The following is a 21687-nucleotide window of genomic DNA, read 5'->3' as shown; positions in this document are numbered from 1 at the left end:
GATTTATGTAATAATCCTTGGAAAAATTCCTTTTGATAAAATGTGGATTTGTTATATCAAATTCTTCTTGTGCTGTGTTACAATGTATGCGTGATAGTTCTTAACTTTTTGCAAGTTAAATTAAAATGTTTTCCCTTTGTTTTAGACCTAGAAATGCAAGTATGTCTTAGACTCTTAAAGCAGTACTACCTTCTCCCTCCCTTTCCTTTTGTTTATACTGAAAAGTCTTTGTTATTCAGATCTAGCATTTGAGTCTTATATGCCATCATTCCATTTATGTAATTATTTGCTTTTAAATTTTAGCTGATTTGGATAAAATGATACACTGTGTCATGAAGGAGACTACTACAACATAAAGAGCAATAGAGGAAAATAAGCAACTGGTAGAGAATAAGAATACACAGCAGTTTCTCAAGTATGCTTGTTCTCTGATAAATTGCTTAATTTTCATTTTATAGGTCAAATTTTAAACACTGATCAGTATTTAAAGATATCCCAAAAAATAAAGTGCCTAATTTAGAAGTTTTTCTAACTTTATAGAAAGACTCATTTTATACCCAATTGACAAACCAGTCAGTATATAGTAATTAGTAATCTGTATCAAGTACTGTGAAGTTCAGTGGAGTTGGGAGATTTCAGTTGAATCTTCATTACTGTATTGTGTTAAAATATATGTAAGATTTACCATTTTAGCCATTTTCAAGTGTTCAGTGACATTAAGTATATTCACATTGTTGTGCAACCATCACCACTATCCATCTCCAGAACATTTCATCATCCCAAACAGATTCTCTGTACCCATTAAATACTAATTCCCCATTCCTCCCTCTTCCCAGTCTCTCGTGACCACTATCCTAATTTCTGTGCCTTTGAATTTGACAGTTCTAGGTACCTCACATAAGTGGACTGACTCCTATATTTGTCCTTTTGTGTCAAACTTATTTCACGTAACATAATGTTTTTCAGGTTCAGCCACATTATAGGACGTATCAGAGTTGTTTTTTTTTTTTTAAGGCTAAATAATATTCAGTTGTATGTATATACCGTATTTTCTTTATCCATTCATTGGTTAATGGCCATTTGGATTATTTCCACATTTTGACTATTGTGAACAATGCTGCTGTTATGTACATTGGTGTACAAGTATCTGTTCGAGTTACTGCTTTCAGTTCTTCAGTATATACCCAGAAATGGAATTGCTGAATCATATGGTAATTCTGTGTTTAATTTTCTGAGGAACTGTCAATACTGTCTTTCTCAGCAACTGCATTATTCCCACCAGCAATGCATAAGGGTGCCAATTTCTCCACATCCTCACCAACAATTTTTATTTTTTGTTTGCTTGTTTGTTTGTTTGTTTTTTGGCTGTGCCACTTGTGGGATCTTAGTTCCCCGACCAGTGATAGAACCCAGGCCACAGAAGTGGCTGAGTCGTAACCACTGGACCACCAGGGAAGTCCCTTTATTGTTTGTTTTTGATAATAGCCATCCAAGTGGGTGAACTGGTATCTCATTTTGGTTTTGATTTGCATTTCCCTATGATGCATTTCTCTCTGATGTTGAACATCTTTTCATATGCTTATTCACCATTTGTATCTTATTTGCTGAAGTGTATATTCATGTTTTGACCATTTTTAAATTGTTTTTTGTTGAATTGTAGGAGTTCTTTGTATGTTATGGATGTTAGTCCCTTATCAGATACGTGAGTTGCAAACATTCTTCCATTCTGTGAGTTGCCTTTTTATTCTATTGATAGTATCTTTTGATGCACAAGTTTTTAATTTTGATGAAGTTTAATTTTTCTGTTTTTCTTTTGATGCCTGTGCTTTTAGTCTTGTGTTTTTTAAAGAGACAGAAGAGAGATTATGTACAATGGTCGAAGTCTAGAGAGATGAAAAGTACACTGTCTTGACTACAATAGAAAATGTAATTTCCTGTGTATTGACTGCAGGATGATAAAGCTAGAGTAGATTGGGTCAGGAATTTATGGAGTCTTTAATCCTCTGCTGAGGTGGTTTAGTTTGATTTGAAGACATCTGGTGCCTTTGGGAATGCAGTTACAAAAGGGAATAATAACTAAACTTTGCTCCAAAGGAAAATTCATGCTGCTATGTAAAGTATACTAGAAAGTGCTATAATGTAATTAGCCTGAAGAAAATCTGTGGTCATGGGAATGATATTACTACCTTCTGAGTAAAGGAAATATGTAGATGTATTTTGCTCTCATGTTCACTATATGTAGTAATGTTTTTCCTTCTGCTTATTTTCCAAATGACCTCTTTTGAGGACAGTTAAGACCTCTGTTTTATCCGTGACCTTTTAAGGATGCGTTCTTTAGTGGCACAAAAAGAGAACTAGAAATTAAAGACACCCAAGAACAAATGGATTTGATTCTGAGTTCTAATTGCAGGTCGTTGTACTCTATTGTGCTCTAGTTTTATAAGCAGTTTCATAGTTCTGAATTAGATTGTCTGTTTCAGAGCATTTCTCTGGAATCAGATACAGACATTTAGATTCCAGATTCATTGTGTCACTAAAATGTAATGACCAAATGTTAATATCCATGTACTTTTGAATTATTAATACTTGTTTATAGTTGAAAAACTATTACTGCAGAGTGTGCTTACAACAGTTCTATCAACATCCTTTTGCTCTCAGATGATTCTAATAATGTAGTGACTGGAAGAAACTTGAAGGGTTTTTTGAAATAGGTTTTAAGGGGTTAGGGGAAAAAAGTTCTTTCAGATCATTATGAAGGGGTGTTATATTCATCAGAACACAACTCAATGAAGATTATCTCAGAATATATACACACAATTAACTATTCACTGGCTGTGACAGCTTTGAACAAATTACTTTGGAAATTTCTGTAGGTTTTTTAAAGTTGAGAATCATTTGATTATGCTCATCAACTTAACTTTCTTGCTAGATTTGATTCATGTGCTTATGCCCAAATGATATGTTAGGGTTTTTTTTCCCCTTATTTTTGCTTATTTTGCCTGTTTTCCTCAAGCAATTTGGTCATCTAAGTTACAGGTGAATGGTTTTCCTCCCCACTAACTTTAAAATATGGTGGTTTATCATTGGTATGTAGATTAAATGTAGAATTTTGCAACTTCTTAATTTGTGTGTTTTAAAAGTACTTTCTATCAAAAGACAAAATCAGTGTATGCAAAAGGAAATCATAATCAAACATCTGTTTACTTTCTTTTAAATTCTTTAATGTTTGCAAATGTACTGCATGATAGCACATTTTAGTTTCTTAGAACTTTTACATTGATTAAACTATCATTTTTTTCAAGAAATATTAAAATCTTTAAAAGGTAGTTGATTATAACTATGAAAAATGTTTTTGTTGGTAGGGTCAAAATCAAATTACATCACTACTATTTAGCAGTTTATATGTATTCTTAAAATACCTTAAGAGAATACCTCCATTTTGTAAAAATTAGAGTATCAAACAGTATAAAACATGAAATTAGAACCCAGAACCTAACCATCTGAATAATTTATAATCTAGTTTAATGTGCTGGGCCACATTACATTTCAGTATAAGCTGATGTTTTAAGAATGTTTATAATGAATTGGGGGGACATAGGCTATATCAAAGGCTTTGAATCAAAATGTATAGAAAATATATCAATTGGAGAAATAGTTTTATCTTTAGAGGAGATTATTGGCATTAATGTTTCAGGAATATTCTCAAGCATTAGGAAGACTGGAAACCAATATGTCTTCTAGATTACTGATGTGATGTATACAGGTAGGAAAGTGTTCTCCACTACCTTATTTTTGAGCAATTATGCCTTAGTTCTTAGGCATTACAAGAATTTATGGATTTTTTCCCATAAAGTAATAAGATTAATACCTACATACATATGCATTCATAGATGCAGTCCTTCTTCCAGTGATTTACAGAGCAGTTGCTATTTATGCAAAGCACTGGTAGAGTTATGGGAGATAGATGTGACCCTGTGACTGTGTCAAGGAAATTGTAGTTAGGGACTTGGGACGTGGACTCAAATTAAGGTACAGAAAGTAAAAGTAGTAAAAACCAAAAGAAAAATTGAGATAAAATGTTCAGGAGTTAAAATGAGAGGTTATTAGTAGGTGCTAATTAGCATACAAAGAAGCATGATATTGACTTGATTAATGAGGCTGGGAAATATATTCTTCATTTATAAAATTACAGCTGCTGGGGAGCATCAAAGTTATAAATTAATCACTAGGTAGGCTAGCTAATGTTAACTTGGTTCTCTGCCACTAAAGAATTGCATTTTCTTTAATATCAACGTGTCTGGTTTTCTTATAATAGAATTTATTGAATGTAAGCAACCTTAACAATAATGGTTTATATTAGAATAGCCAGTATTGAAATGTAATTTAATATTAAAGTTTTCTTATAACCCTTTTGTTAATTACTTATTTAACTTGCCACTAAGTTTACCATGTTTTTACTATAAATTATTTTTTTACTTTAAGTAAATATCAGGATACCCATTACCTCAAACAGTACAGGTAGAATTTCCTTCTCAGACGCTGGTTAATTGTCTGTGTTGATTTTTGTAAATGTATATAGCAATAGTTTGTATCATAGCAGAGCTTCAGAAAACTGGGATATTTAAGGATTGTTCTTTTCCCCTTTGGTTATTTTCTTTCTTTCTTTTTTAAATATTTATTTATTTATTTATTTGGTTGCACCGGGTCTTAGTTGTGGCAGACGGACTCCTTAGTTGTGGCTCCATGGCTCCTTAGTTGCAGCTTGCCAGCTCCTTAGTTGTGGCATGCAAACTCTTAGCTGCAGCATGCATGCGGTATCTAGTTCCCTGACCAGGGATCAAACCCGGGCCCCCTGCATGGGGAGCGTGGAGTCTTATCCAACTGCGCCACCAGCGAAGTACCTGGTTATTTTCTTTGGAGATTATTTTAAGCATTAAAATAACTATTATTGCCAGAGTCCCTCCTTTTTTATTAAAAAAACAACTTTCAGCTATGCATAAAGAAAATTGTTTTTAAAAAACTAGAAATTAGGTATTATAGCTATTTTAAGAAAAGCATATTTTTCATTGGCTTCCAGTATTATCATGTTATGTGTTGAAGTTGCCAAATACTAAAGGTGCTTTAGGTCATACTTAGCTACTTTATGACTGAAGTGTAATTTTTTTAAAAACTTGGTTAAATCATTAAAATTAACAAATATATAAGTGAACATGAAACAAAATTCAATAGATAAAAATAGGGTAACACAAAAAAGTAAGCCTCCTTGCTTTGTCCTCTAGCCCTGCAGCTCTCCCCAATGGTAACTATTTTTTTCACCTTGTGCCTCCTGGAAATTACCTGTACATGTAGAAGCATGCATATGTTGTATACTTATTGTTGTTTACATAAGGTATAGCATTCTGTATACACAGTGTTGTGCTTCTTGCACTGAATGGTGTATTTTGGAAATCGTTATATATAAGTACAAAAATACCACAGTATTTAATTATGTGGATGCCCCTTAACTTCTGATGAACATTTATATTTTTACTTTGCTTTATATACAATACTGCCATGTATTGTTGAACAAACACTGCTTTTGTTTTATCCTGTTTAAGATATTGTGTTAGGAAGTTTTTACTTAAATGATGTAGGTGCACTTTTTACATTTTAAAAATTTAAATAGTAGTATGTGCTTATTGAAACACTTTTATAAGAAAAGTGGGCACTTTTCCTTTTCATAAATTGGATTTCTGTATTTCAGGTTTAAAAGGTGACATAGCTATAATGGCTTTAATGTTTCACTTTTGAGGGCTCAAGTGTAAAAGATCTGCCAGTATATAAAAATTCTCTGACTTCTTCAAATTTTATAATCAGAAAATGCTATTTTTAAAAAAGAAGAAAGTCAGTACCTTTCTAAAGGTACTTTGGTAGCTTTTTGGTTTTTAATTTCCTTTGAGTACCACCATTTCCTCAGTGTGGAGTTTTCATTTGCTTACCTTTATTAAAATGGAAAATGACAAGCTCAGATCATTGCAAAACACTCGACCATGACACCAAGCAACAGGAAAATTATTTCAAAGAATATCAAAGTTTTCTTTGATTTTTAAGGAGGTAGATCAACTTAATTCATCCTATTATGTGATCTTTCTTTCTGACTTTAAGAAAATGTCCTTTGATTTCACACCTCACTTTCCAGATCAGATATTGCTCTTGTACCTATAAACTTTTGGTTCTTAAGTGATTTTCTTGGGCACCAAATATTTTGGGGGGTATAGCCTAATTAGTTTCAAAGTGCTAATGATATTTCATGTTAATCAGATAGAAGAAACACTGATATTAGTGGTTTGCAGTCTCCCTCTCTTCCCCTGTTCCCTGAGATTCACAGTAAATTCTAAGCTGATGTACCAGAGAGGCTCATAAAGTCTAGGTCCTCAGTCTGTAGTGTTCACCATCCCTCTGTTGCTCTTTCAGCTGCTTGGTGCTACTGAGTTCTGATCCCTGCTGTTTCTGCATAGGTTTTCAGGCACACTCAGAAATTGTCAAGTGAAATTACAGACTTCATAGCCCATGGTTATCCGCATTCTAAGGGTTCAGGGATCCTTTCCCAGATTCTCTTGCTTTTTCAGCCATTGTTTTTGTTTTTTACAGTAGATACTTAGATCCAGGTTTTATTGGTCCAGAGCACATTAGATACACAGGCAGTCTGACTGGCATTTAGAGTGTTTGGAATAGATGTGAAGCAGCACGATGTAGAGTTAATTGCATCTGGGTTTGAATTGTGGCCTGGCCACTTTCTTAGATGTGTGACATTAGGAAGCCACTCAGCCATTTTGAACATCAGTTTCCTCATCTGATAAATGGGAGTAACACTATAGATTTTATGAGCATTGACTAATAATATACATGGAGTACTTTGTTTACAGCTTGGCATATTAAAGGTGTTTATTAACTTCTGTCATTTTGTTTTTCATAATATTTTTGTTCATCTGTCAGTAGTGTGGGTATTAGTATTTATACTCCAGTCCTTTGGATTCCAGTTTTTATGTCTTCTTGCCTTTTAAGAATTTTATTTGTGATTCTCTTTAGATGGTATTGCTCAGCATATGTTTATTGAGTGTGTGCCAGGCCCTCTGCTAAGTATGTAGAGATAAAATAGACATGGTTTGTTCTGAGCAGTAAAGAGTTCATGGTCTACTCCCAGTAGACGAAGTAAATAATGTGTGTGTATGAGTAAGTAATGTTCTCTCCTCAACCTGTTAATGTTGGAGTGTGCCAAGGCCCAGGTCTGCCCCGTCTACACTTGGTTCCCTTAGTGTCCTCCTCCAGTGTTGCTGCTTGAGATACCATCTGTATGCTAAAAACTCAAATCTCCAGCCAAAACCCTCTACCTTGAACTCCAGATGTGTATATCCAACTATCTACCTAACATGTCCACTTTGATATCTAATAAGCATCTCAAACTTGCTATGTCAGACCAAACTTGAGGTCTTCTCCCACCCCCTGCCCACTTGCTCCTGTCTCAGTCTTCCCCTTCGTCTTCCCTCCTTTCAGTGGATCTGGCCCAAACCTTGACTGTAATGTGATTCTTCTTTTTCTCTCATAACCCACACCCGCTCCAACCACAAACCTGTTGGCCCAACATTCAAAATATATAATATATTCAAAAAATGACCATTTCATACATCCTCCACAGCTGTCACCCTGTTCCACACACCAGGATTGCTTGTATTATTGCTAGAGCCTTCTGATGGATTTTCTGGATTCCTCTCTTGATATTCTACAGTCTATGAAGACAGTAGCCTTAAAAAGGTAAGTCAGATCCTGTCATGCTCAAAAATTCTCCAGACCTTTTCCATCTCAGTAAAAGCTATATCCTTCTCAGTGGTCATTCAGAGCCCAAGATCATCTGATTCCTTGTCACTCTCAGACCTCATCTGCTGATTTCCGCTTTTCTCACTGAATTGAGGTCAACTGGCTTCCTTGTTATTCTCTAAACTAGCCAGTGTTCCTGTTACGTCATCCTGGAATGCCTTTTCTCCCCAGGTATTTTTATGATGCACTTCCTTGCCACTTCCAGGATTTTGCTTAAATGTCACCTCAATGTGGCCTTCCCTTACTACCCTATTTAAAATTACACTTTCCCCAGTATTCCCTACCCATGTCTCTTAATTATTTTTCTTTATAGCACTTACTATCCAACACACTATATATATTTTTAATATTTTAATATATATATATTTTAATATTTTTTTACCTATTTGTATTGTTTATTATCTGTCTTTTCCCACTGGAATGTAAGCTTCATGAGGGCAGGAATTTTGCAATGAAATGTGCTCAGTGCCTCGAGCAATGCCTGGTGCATGATAGAGCTCAATATTTTTTGTTAAATGAATAAGGTGGGTGAATTCTGGGAGCTCAGAGGAAGGCATCTAGTCTTGGTGGAAGGCTTCCTGGAGGAGATGACTCCTAAGCCAAGCCTTTAAGAATGAGTTATTCTTAATGGTGGGAGGGCGTGAGGGGCAAAGATAGGAGGGCCATCCAGGTAGTGGGAGCTATGTATGTAAATACCTTCAGGCACAAAAAGACTTGGAGTGTGCTGGAACTACCTGTTTGTACTGAGAAAGTATAAACTTTGAGATTCAGAAGGTGGTGCAATGAAACACTGGAGAATCATGAGGGGAAGCAGGTGTGGATGTGCCTGTGATGCTTTTTTGGACAAGTTTGGAATGCTGATGGAATGTCATAAGAATTCCCAAGGAGAAGGTGTAAGGAAAGAACAGCTAGTACAGAGCCCTGGTGAGCACCAACATTTAAGGGCTGGCCAAAGCAGGAAGAGTACGTTCAGGAGAGAGCTGCAGAAACACAACAGAGCAGAGTTAAACATCCTGGGTGACCACCAAAGCCATAGGAAACAGGTCTGTTACAATGTTTCAATGTACACTGGCTTTGGCAGTAAGAAAATCATTGAAGAGAGCAATTGCTTTGGAGTTAAGACTAGTTTTTTGCTTAGCTTAACTGTATAGTATCTTCTGGGAAGTGTTTTCCACAAACACAGAACAGGAAAGTGCTCTTTCTAGTAGTGTCCTCCGTCAGCTCCAGATGTCTGAAGCTGACACTGGCATGAACCCCACCCCACAGCCCTGCTCCAGTCCATGAAATTGTACCTAGTAAGTGAAAATCTGTATGCATGTTTACCTTTTAGGGGTGCACCATGTAGCATTTGAACGATTTAATCCATTCAAATAATTTCATTCACTAAGCACTTGTTAAGTACTTGAAGTTAGGTCCTGAGGATTCATAAATAATTTTTTAAAACTTTCATAGTCTAGAGGAAGAAACAAAGGTTAAGATATAGTGTGACAGACAACTAGACAAGAAATACATACAAAGATCTGGGGAACAGCAGACCCCTTGCTAACATCTCCAAGGATGTAGAGGTTATTGCAATTGTCAGCATTTATCTCAGGAACACGTACAATTTTCCCCCAGCTTCCCTTTAGGGCTGAGGGAACATCTCAGTGGATGTCCAATGGTGGTCTCAATGCTGGTTTGCACAGGGGTTCCAGGAAAAAATCATATCTTAGGAGTCATTTCCAGTGCTAGAACCAGGGGTGTCAGCTATGTAAGCAGAGGCTGATGGAAGTCTGGGCCTAAAGCCAGCTCTAGAGTTGAGCAGGGGATAGTAGGACTGCCTTGGGCTGTGGGTTAGGAAAGTCCACTTATAACTTGGGCTACTTCTAGGTACCTCAGGATAGGTAAAAATGGGTTTTGTGTATGTTCTGGAGCTACTAAGGAAGTTTTGGTAGGAGGAGTCCTTGCATTTATTCATCCAAATATTTTAGTGCCTAGTACCTTCCAGGTACTGTGTACCTACTAATCATTGAGAATATAATAGTGAAGAAGACTAGATCCTTATTAATGGACTTACTTTCTATGGTAAGTCATGAAACACATGCAGAATAATTTAAAAGTTGTGAATCGTATTAGATTGAATCATGTAAAATTGCTAGTATTCAACCATCTTTGACCTATAAAAGCAAATTTGTATCAATGCTGTGAAAGAAACAAGGGACTGAGTTGGGGAAAATAGGATGATAATCGGGGATAGGAAGGTCGGAAAAAGTCTCTGTGAGGAACTGGCATATAAGTTGCCACCTGAAAAAAGAGAAGCCTAGCTTTTTAAATTTAAATCAAGATGGCAAATGCAAATGCCCAGAAGGATCAAATGAGCACACTGGGCCTGGTGGGGGAATCTTCCCGCTGGGTCTAAAGAGGGCGGCAGCTCCTCAAAGCAGTGCTATTTTGATTTTCCAAGATAAGCCAGCAAACAGCTTTTTTAAAAAAGCATCCAAAGAATAATGCTTTAAATATTTAAGTAGAAATGTAATTTTATGTGAAATCTCTCAAATTTTACACGTCAGCTATTTAGAAAGTTTTAGATAATGTTTTGCAAGCCAAACAATATATCTGCTCTCTTGGAAGTGGCCCACTAGACACCAGTTTACAAGATTTGCTTTAAAGCATTCCAGGTAGAGAGAACAGCATATGCAAAGACCTTGAGGCAAGAAAGGGCTTACTGGTTCAAGGAACTGGAAGGAGGGCAGTATGTCCAGAGCTAAGTGAGCCCAGGGGAGAGTTGTTTGTGAGATGAAGTTGGAAAGGAGCCAAATCTCAAGGAGCTCACACAAGCATAGTGGCAGAAGTGGAGGGACAGACATAAAAATTTAGTGTGTACCAGATAAGCGTGCACCTTGGGACCTCACCTGTGCCTGGAGGAAGGGACACACTTTCCTAATCTGTACAAAGATGTCATAAATGCTGCAGGTGTCCTTGGAGGTAGGCGCACTATCCCATTTTAGAGTTCAGTAACCTGCCCAAAGGCCACCAGAGTGGCAGAGTCTGCATTTGGGTTTGGGTTTCTTTGAATTGAAATCTTCCCCCCACCCTTTTTTAGAAACTACAAAACGCCAACTTTGCGATTGAGACATGTTTACATGACGGTGCCCTTCAGAGGATTTTCTTGTCTGCATAACTTAAAGTGAATGTATTCATTAGTTTAGAGGCCAAAGAAGAATGCTCTAAATATTATGTTGAATACAGAGTAACAGTGACCTGGAGATCAAACCCCATCAAATTGGGGACCAGACTTATTCCACTGTTTGGTGTGGGCTAGTAACACCAACCTGTGAAGAGTTTAGTGCTCTAATTTTCAAGAAAAGGTGGGTATAGCTTAAAGATTTGAAGTTGAAATATACAATTTATACCTGTGGGGGTGAGAAAGCATCCTTTTCTTTTTACTGAGTGTTAAAGCCCTCGAAATCAAATGAAGGGTCTGTGCTCAAGGGATCTTAGAAATCTAGAAAAAAATGCAAGTTGAGAAGTGAAGATGGATATGTATAGAAATAGGCTGTTTGAGCTAGTTAATAGATGTTAAATAAAATATTTCAGAAATTTGGTGAGCAGGACTTCAGTGATAAGAACTGAACTTGGTCTAGAAAAAATTCAAGAGGTTGAGGATCAGATTGCCTGGAGAGTTTCAGCCTGGGACAGAGCCAGGGAGGAAGGTGGCCACAGCTTGAGGCCTGAGAAATAAGTCACAGTGCAGCCTTGAGACAGGCTCACAGTTTAAGTGAAACACCTGAGGAAATGCCTGTGGAGGAGATTGCTAAACTAGTTTACAGAACTAAACGTGATGGAGTATTTCATTAAAATTCACCAGTCATTTTTTTTGTCACATTACAATATTGAAGACAGAGAGAAAGTAGCATAATTAACAACTTTCTCCAGATGCTCTGTGTGGGTTATTTGATTTACCTTGTAGATAAAAATGGTTCTGCTTTGACTTTCCTAAGAATTCTTTTAAACTATTAGATTTTTGCCTGTGGAATTAAAAGGAAAATTGTACATTTAAGAGGAAATCACTATGATTATATTTTGCTTCAAGGTTAGTAGATTGTAATTACTGAATAAAGTAGGAGTTGGCAAACTTTTTCTCTAAAGGTAGGTCCAGATATTAAATATTTTAAGCTTTGCATGCCAAATAGTTTCTGTCACAAGTACACAGCCCTGCTGTTTTGGCACAAGAGCAGCCATGGGCGTATGTAAGTGAAGGAGCCTGGCCGCCTGCCTTCCAGTAAAACTTCATTCATGGACACTGAAATCCGACTTTCATACAATTTTATTTTATTTTTTATTTTTTCATACAGTTTTATATGTCATAAAATTATCTTCTTTTAATTTTTAAATCATGGTCTTTACAAAAACAGATGGGGAGCTGGATTTGGTCCATGAGCCATAGTTTGCTGACCTCTGAATTAAAGGATTTTAAAAACAGTTACGTTCTTCCAAGGGCCAGCAGTGTGGCTTTCTCAGCTGTCTAGATTGTTTATTTCATGGTACAGGGGTCTTATTTTGTAGTAATGAAGAGATTTCCCTACACATTTGAGAAACTTCTAGCAGTGGTTCTCAAACTAGCATATATCATTATCACATGCAGACTTTGTTAAAATGCAGATTGCAGGGCTCTTCCTGAAGTTTCTGATTCAGTAAGTCTACATGGTGCCTAGGAACTTGGATTTTTAACAGGTGAGGCTAATGCTGCTGTTCTGGGACCACACTTTGAGAATCACTTATTTAGAGATGAGGGTGTCAGACACGGTGGGAATAATACAGTTGCTTCTTTTACTCAGTGTCCTTGGAGTAGCTATTGACTTCTCTACCTAGATGATTTGAGACCTTCAAAATTCTAATGGTTCAAAGACCAAAGATAATTGGAACAAAATTTATAACTTCCCTGTCTATTGTAGTATTTTTCCTCCATCAATTTCTGAAAGTTTTAAACATTTACAAACTAGAGATTGTTTTACAACAGTGTCTAGGAGAAATATAAAGAAATCTGTTATTATATATAGTATATATTCTTATGTAGTATTATACATGTAAATATATATATAAGTACTCATGCATCCGTTTTAAAATAGTACATTGCTGGTAACTTAGGCATTCTGTATTCCTTCTCTATCATGTCTCCCTCTTCTTTGATTTTAACTGTTTGTATCCACAATATAATGTCTCCTTTTGCATGCCTGTGAACTTTACCTACTTTACATACATGCGCACACACACATCCATTTTGATGAATATAGCTGTGGTTCATTCATTTTCGCTGCTGTGAGGGTGTCTGTTTTATGAATGCACTATAATTTATCCACTCCCCTGATAATGGACACTTGGATTGTTTCTAGTATTTTTTATTTTACAAACAATATAGCCTGAAATCTTCTTGAACATATTTCCTAGTAGTGTGAGCAACAGTATCTCTACCTAGAGAGGGGAATTGTTCAGTTACAGGGGCATTTCAACTTTTCTGTGTAACCAGCAACTTGTTTTCCAAAGGAAGGTTATACCCACACTGACTTCAACACACTTGAATATCACTAACTTTTTTAACTTTCTGCCAATTTGATAGGTTTAAAATGTGCTTTTAGTTTGCATTGTCTTGATTACTAATATAGTTCAGAATTTTTCTTAAATTTATGGGCCTTTCATGTCTCCTCTTTGAAGTGACTTCTTTTTTCCTGTTTTCTTTAAAAGTTTCTCCACCTTGTTTTGATAGAAATGTATTAATAGATTAATTTGGAAAAAAATTATATCTGTACAATATTTAAGTATTCCTAGTCATGAATATGTAATATCTCTCCATTTAGTTATGTCTTCCTTAATACTTCTCAGTAAAGTTTAAATTTTTCCATTTAGATCATCTATTTCTTTTGTTAGATTTATTAAGCATCTTATTTTTACTATCTTTTTAGTACTTAATTTTAAAACTATTGGTGGCTGGTATATAAAAATGAAGTTGATTTTTGTTTGCTGACCTTATATTCAAGAACCTTGCCCAATTCTTATTTTTTCTCATAATTTGTGAAGCCTTTTGGGCTTTCTACATAAATAGTCATCTACACTTAATACAGTTCTTTGTCTTCTCAATCCATATAACTTCTTTTCCTTATCTTACTGAGTTGATTTGACTAAAGCTTTCAGTACAATGTTGAACATAAGTGCACCTCATTTCTGATTTAACAAGAATGCTTCTAACGTGTGCCATGACATAAGTTTGCTGTTTTGACAGATGACCTTTATCGGGTTAATGAAACTTCCTTTTATATATATACACCTGTTTTTCTAAGAGTTTTTTTAAAAATCAAAAGGGTGTTTAAAATGTATCAAATGCAAATTCTGTGTATATTGTGATAATATGTGTATGCTTTTTTGTCTGTTAACATATTGAATTAATAGATATTTCTAATATTAAACCAAGTTTCGTTCCTGGGATAACTTGATATGATGTATGTCCTAACCTGTGGTTTGGCACTCCACGAACACTGAGTCACCTGTATTGTGAATATCCTGCCCCTCTGATTTGTATGTATCTTCCACTCACCGCCCCTCCAACAAGGGTTGCTGTTTTCTAGAGGTATTTTAATTTCATGGCGCCACCTGGTGGCAAACTTTCAACATTTCTGATGATGTCTCTTTGCTACCTTTCTTTTAGGCAACTGCATGTAGTTTCCTCTGTTATCACTGTAACCCCTCATTTAACTTTATTTTCTCTCTTATACCTTAATATTTATTCACTTTACTCCCCCATCCTCCTTTCTCTTGCTCCTCCAAATATTTTTCAGTATACTCATGCCAATCATTCTCTTTTCCGTCCTTTTTCTTCTCTCTCCCCTTTTGTTCCTTTATGGGTACTGCAAATCTACCTCAATTATGGTTAAGAATGATGAGAATAGTGCTGGTTACTAGGGTAAAAGATACAGCAATACATTTTAAAATGACAATTGGTACAATAAAGTGCCAGCTCTGCTAACCTTCAAAGGCCTTGAAAATACTTAAAATTCTTTTTAAAGTGTTCTTAAATTCAAGTACTACTTAATCACCTTCTAATTAATTCTGCCCATTTAACATCAAAGTTCACTATTAAGGAAAAATTATAAAACTGCTTTGTTTCAGTGTTCCTTTATCAAAATGTGAGGGTTCTGCTGTATTTTGCTGCAAGACTCAGTTTTTCATTATGCATTAAACTGCTTGGAAACCAAACTGATCATCTATAACATGGTTTCCATAGGAAACAGCCCACCACAGTTGCCCTTTTGATGTGTAACACATTTATAAGATAGAGATTACCATTTCCAATTGCTTAACTCTCAAGCATAGAAAATACTGTAAACAATATTCTCCCCAGTCAGAAAACTAACACATGTATAAGCTTCATTGGTTTAGCAATTTCTTTTTGGAGTTAATTGTGACTTTTGTCTTTGGTGTCTCTAAGGGCTATGTCTGAGAATGGCAGGTGAGTCAGCTGAAGAAGACAGAACAGAGAAAGTAGGGCTGAAATTGATCTCTTTAGCCGCTGCAGTGCTAACATGGCTGCAGGGGAGGTGGTTTTGATTGTGTGTTTGTCTTACTCACCCTAGTCTTAGTAGGCAGGTACAGTATATTGAGCCATTGCTTATTCATAGATAGCAAGTGTTGATTTTAAAGTAGGCACCAGGAAGTATTTTGGTACCTAAGTCTGGTTGGTGCCTGAAAGATATTTTAATCAAGAGAGAACCTCAAAATATAAAATCTGATCTTCAGCATTACTCTAATACTTAAAAAGATTTTGATGGCTTTGAGATCTGGTAGTCTTATGAAAATGACTAGTTTGTGCAGAGCTGCTGCAACTATTAGAATTCTAGCATCTTTTCAAAAGGGAGATTTAAAGTTATTCTTATTTCCACATTGTAATAGTAGAGATTCAAAAGTGATTGAAAAAGAAAAGTTAGAGGTTAAAGATTAGGAAGGAGATTACTTTGGCAATTTGGTTACGTAGAAGGCTCTACATAATGCAAGGTGACAAGGGTGATTCTGGCTTCTGTACTACAGTATTTGGCTTCCTTCTGTGTTCTAAACGCTTTCTAACCTTTTGATGTCTTTTTTAAAAGGTGGGGACCCAAACTGTATGCATTGTTCCAGATGCGTTCTTGCCAAAGCAGTATAAAGCAAATGTAACAGTTAGGAAGAAGGCTCCCTCCCTCACTGGGTAAGTACAGCTGGCAGCCTTGACCAGGGCTAGCCCACCTTCCCATTAGACCTGCCATACCCTCTCCACTGCAAAAATGCTGGCGGGACCCCGTAAAACCTGAATCTGTTAATCCACAGCCCAGAGCCTTTCATCTAGTGAAATGCCAGTCAAAAGAGCTGACCCAGAGCCAGCCCTACCATTACAGCACCTAATCCCACCCCCTCCAGATTTTTTTTCAGTTGTTTGCATCTCTTTGGCTCTTTGCCAATCAAGAACACTGAGGTCAGATAGAGTTTATTAAAATGAAATTTTACCTATGATCTTGGTGAGCTGATTAGACACGCTACTTTAGACTGTTTGCTTACCTTTGTGAAAGAACCCCCTTGATGTAGAGTATTATAGTGCAAGCTCACACATATGACACTTGTGTGCTGCTAGAAGGTTTTTTTTTCTTATTTAAAAAAATGTTCAGATCTACTTAAAAATGAAGTGCCATACCTATATATTAAGTAGAAAAAATCCAGAATTGGTTCGTAAGCCAGGTTAGTATTATGCATTGATCTCAATTTGGAAATATTTAAAAATCGTTGATCAACGTGATTATCATGATAAGAGGTTGTTTCAAAGTTCTTTAATTGATTTTTTGACCCATCCCATTTCTAAATAAAATTACAGCCATGTGGTTTATCTTGTAGATCTTGAATGGTACATTTGAGTTCCCCCAACTTGCTGATTAAACCTCCCACAATTCTATAAACCAATCTCTAGCTATATGGGAATATATTTTAAATAACACTTTAAAATGTGGAATAACTCTGTTATAACAATATTTTTTTTAGGTTCTTTTCATGTGACGTAGAAAAATGGTGATATATGTTCACTTAGGCTGGGGAACTTTTAGAAATGATTTGCTTCTTTGGCCTTGACTTTATTTCTGTATTTCTTTATTTTCTAATCCCAAACTTCCAATACTTCCCTGCCCACCCCCCCTCGCCCTTGGCAACCACAAGTCTGTTCTCTATGTCTGTGAGTCTGTTTCTGTTTTGTAGATAGGTTCATTCGTATCATATTTTTGATTCCACATATAAATGATGTCATATGGTATTTGTCTTTCTCTGTCTGACTTGACTTCACTTAGTATGATAATCTCCAGGTCCATCCATGTTGCTGCAAATGGCATTATTGCATTCTTTTTAATGACCTTGACTTTTGGATTGCTGTGAAACGAGTTTAAGGTCATGCAAGAATCTCTGACATTCCATGACATCACCAAAATATTTTCATTGTTTCAAAATCCACTTGAAGTCCTTGTGACACATCCATCATTGTTTGCTTTCACTGGTTTTGAAAGGGGTGTTTGTGACTCCATAGAATCCAGTTAATCTTATTCTTGATATTTGAGCTAAAATCCTTGGTTAAAACATGTTCTTAATGATCCATAGATTGCCACAAACAATACTGTTCTTAGCTATTCATCTTTAAATCATTTCTTCCAGTGCAGGCATTTATGTAACTCTTTCTATTTTGTTTGCTGATTGGTAAGATCCTTCCAACTGAAATTTGCCTGATGTTTTGCAATTTTTCCTCATTGATTTTCACCCTTTAGTGTTTTTGCTTTTTAGAGCAAATCCTTTGAGTGAGTTTGACTCTGTTGTTGCCATCAGAAGTAGGAAAAGAAAGTTTCTGCATGACTTACCAGAAAAGTCAAGATCAAATGACAGAGGTTTTGAATTGTCCAAAGATGAATTTATTAAAGGATCAAGGGAGTTGGCAATCGCTGCATCCTTCAGCTTGAAAAGTCACATAGTTGACAGCCTCAGAAGAACAGCTGGGCCGCCCCTCCTTAGTTGATTGTAGTGTTATTGACCCAAGAAAAAAGACAGGAACTTTTGACAGTTTTCCGGTCCTACTCCCACTGTCCTGAGGGTTTCTCCATCAGAATCCTCACCCTCTTGCTTGTGATTGGGCAGGCCCGTGGGATTATGGTGGCGAGGAATTACAAGGATAGCCATGGACGAACTGCAGCTGGCTGGTTTCTTCAGGGATAGAATACCCTACAGCCTCGGGTGTCAGGCTGTATCCAAATCATGAATCAACCCCAAAGGCCTCTGGTTGTCTGGTGCATCCAGACCCACAGGCTTCTTGCTCTCAACCTTCAGGCCTTGTCATTTCTCTGAGGTGCTAGGCTGATTTTAGCTTAGGAGGCTGAGTTAGACCTGATCTGATGACCTTCTTTCCTACACCCTGGGGTCGGGGGGTTGAGGGGGAAGTAGCCTGAGGTGGATAAGACAGAGCTGGTGTAAATAAGGTGACCAATCCCTTGGGGACACCTGCCTCACAGGCTGCTTACTTCTCTTGTGATTCACGTCACAAAGGCTTATAAGACTGTGACATGAAGGGGAGTATGTTTATACCATGATCTCATATCCACATCATGATTCTGGATCTGAACATTGCAATATCTACCATGTTAGATTCCTTTTGAGACCAAAAATAGTTTTAGCAAGGCTGAGGTCAGAGTGTAGAGCCTGTGGAACCACCTTTGTTTTGGTGCAATTTGTACGTCATCATGTTTCCTTGGTGACATTCCATCCCCCTTCATAATTCAGTAGTAAACTCTTGTCTTGGCTACATGTTACTGGAAAGGTGATCAGGGTCGTGCCCTTTTCAACCCTATCATGGTAATATTTAAAAGTTCAGTTTTCTTCTTTCTTGCCTAACTTTCCTGTTCACTTTCTGTGTCTTCACGCAGGTCCCTGGCATCTGACGCACATGGCGAGCTTTAGGATAAGGTCGTACTAAGACATGCCTGATGTTCTGAATGTCTGTATCCCCCAAAGTCCATAATCTCAGCTGAAACCCGATGGATGAATGTTCCCTCAATCAGGGCTCTTGTTGGTGGTTCTTTCCACACCTCGGTCGACTGTTGGTTTTCCCTTTCTTGCTATTCTGTCTCTCTCCTCACCTCTCTCGATTGCCTTTCCTAGGGACAGACCTTAGAGAGACGGGCCAGGACGTGGGAACTCGGCACTGCACCTGGCAGTCCTCAGCCAGCATCCTCTGCATCCTGTCTTCAAGGTACCATCCCCGCAACAGATGCCTGAAGGCCCAGGCTTCTGAGAACCCACTTGTTTTCTGCATGACTAGCTTGTAAAGAGGGATATGCGGAGAGAATTTCCAAGAACTTTCCACTTAAAAAAAATGTATGTGACTTATTTTGGGCTTCAAACTGAGAGCAAAATCAGTGGTATGCAGCTCTGTTTCCTGGAACACATCTGTGGCATCTGGAGAAATTGTTGCAATACTCCCTTTCCTGTCTGGGCTGTTTGTATAACTGTATATATAAATGTAGCAATAAATATATTCTAACATCAGCCTGGGGCATTTAGTTTCCGCTTGATTCTGCACACCGATGGTAGGCAGTGAATATCACATTCTCGAGGAATTGCCCTACTGACCAGCGGGCTTGCCTGCCCCTTCTCAGTTTCTCATCTTCTCTGATTTCACAAAGTGTTAGCTTGGAATTGGCCAGTGTTTGGAGAAAGAAGGTTGAGGGGTGCGGTGGCAGAGCTGGGACATGAAGCCACATTATTAATTCACTAGGTTGCACTATTCCTGACGCTCCGAGGTGGCTTGAATGTCTGAGGACTGAAGCTTAGAGGATTGGGTGACAATTTGCAACAGGAGTCAGCTATTTTATAGTCACTCTTAAATCCTTCAGGAATGTATTGTGCTTGGATTATATGACAGGTACTCACCTGCCAGTCACAAAGTTACCCCTTAAAGATTTTCGGAAAAACCACACAAAATATGCCAACATGATATTGAATTTTCCATCTGTCCCTGATGTCTTTCGAGGGCACTAAGTAAGTCTGGTTGTTTTAGAAACAGTGCCCTTCTAAAGTGGACACATAAGCAAATAAACTTTTTAAATGCTGTTTGTCTACTATCAAGAAATATTTGTTCCCAAACTGCTCTCATAATTTATTTGAAATCTTTGCTTATCAGGCATTTTTATAACTTAAAAGATAACCACACAACTTCGTGTGATTCTTATCAAATTGCTGTTTGCCAGGCCTCTCCTCGATTATAAGCGGCAGGTGGTGTAGAACCATTCAGCCCTAAGGCCTGGGGATGCAGTGGAGCCAGAAGCTGGTGTCCTGTGGCCAAGGTTCACAGGCAGCACCCGAAAGACTGCGTGTTATGTATTACTACAGACTGGAAGTGCTTGAGGAAATCATCTGGTTGGGGTCCTTGAACCACTGGTCAGGTAACTGTCTGAACAATCATGCCAGGTGTGTTCTTTCACCTTTTAGCAGATCCATCAGAGAACCTGAGGCTCAAGGTCAACAGGTAAAGAAGGCACAGCGTGGGCTGCTGCCGCCACAGCAAATTCCCATGTGCTACCACCGTACAGACCTCTTCCACACACAGACTGGTCTGGCCCGGACTGGTAATACAGGGGGAAACTATTAAAAGAGACAGGACATGGGCTTCCCTGGTGGCGCAGTGGTTGAGAGTCCGCCTGCCGATGCAGGGGACGCGGGTTCGTGCCCCGGTCCGGGAAGATCCCACATGCCATGGAGCAGCTGGGCCCGTGAGCCATGGCCGCTGAGCCTGCGCGTCCGGAGCCTGTGGTCCGCAACGGGAGAGGCCACAGCAGTGAGAAGACCGCGTCCCACACACACACACAAAAAGGACAGATTATCAGTTGCTTCTGGTTATAGTGCGATTATATAAACATAATTATAGATAATGCCGTATAACCAGCAGTTCATAAGCTTGTTCATGGAGCTGTGGAGGGTTGAGGGTTTTCAGCCAGTGGGTGTCAAGCCTGGGCATGGGTCGTGACTGAGACCCTGGATAGGTCACTTCAATGCCCTGGGCCTTTGACGCGTCTGCCGGAAAATGAGGTGTTTGGACTAAATGATTTCTAAGATCCTTTCTGTTCTTTGAGTCTCCTCCTTTGGAAAGGGAAGGGAGTTAGCCTACTTTCAATGCTAAAGAGGAAGGTCATGGGATGGCATAGATGGGCAGCTGAGAGGCAGAGGGGAGTTATGAAGATCGCTTATTTTCAGGTAACAAGAAATGCATGAAGATAACGACAAGTTAAAGCACCATTTTCGTCGCACCCCTTCTGAGGAAACATGTTTAGCTATCACTTCCCATGGGAGAGGAAACTGGCTGGATTTCTTCCTGGGCTCTCTTTTGTGCTGGGCAGAAAGGCTGCTGTCTACACTGCGTGCTGGGACGGACAGGTGGGGACTTGAAGCCTCAGAACCAGAAGCCACTTTTCTTCAGGAGCTGCTCACACCCACCAGGCCCTTGTGAACTGCTGGACTTCAGTCCTGGTCAAGCGAAGCTGACAGGGGTGTAGCCACCCAAAGGGAGAAAAGCTGATCTCTTCCAGTCATGAATAATCCACATCCACTCTTAGGAGCGCATTGGTGGGCAGACACTACTCTTTAGCACAACACTCCCGTCCTCTTGGCCCCCTTGGCCCCCTCCTTCCTTTCCAGGCAGGTGGGACGGATTGCTTGAGCAGTGAGTTTGGAGAGGAGCCGTGTACCCAGTCCTGTTCTCTGTCCACAGGAAGCACACATGACTGTCAGCTCCTCCATGCCCTAGTTCTGCTGAGG

General features: G+C 38.2%; 1 protein-coding gene across 1 annotated transcript in view; it reads left to right on the top strand.

Moving 5' to 3' along the window:
- The window catches only part of RDX (radixin), a 109244-nt gene extending 89822 nt beyond the window's left edge, over positions 1–19422 (top strand). Inside the window, exons 15-16 of the mRNA XM_033410187.2 lie at positions 15969–16066; positions 18801–19422. Coding sequence (XP_033266078.1) covers positions 15969–16035 — 67 coding nt within the window. The 3' untranslated portion in view covers positions 16036–16066; positions 18801–19422. The remainder of the gene's footprint in view (positions 1–15968; positions 16067–18800) is intronic.
- The last annotated feature ends 2265 nt before the right edge of the window (positions 19423–21687 follow it).

Source organism: Orcinus orca, chromosome 8, assembly GCF_937001465.1.
Source record: "Orcinus orca chromosome 8, mOrcOrc1.1, whole genome shotgun sequence".
Lineage (NCBI taxonomy): Eukaryota > Metazoa > Chordata > Mammalia > Artiodactyla > Delphinidae > Orcinus > Orcinus orca.
Note: the sequence above shows the minus strand (reverse complement) of the source record. Positions and strands in the feature narration are given on the sequence as shown.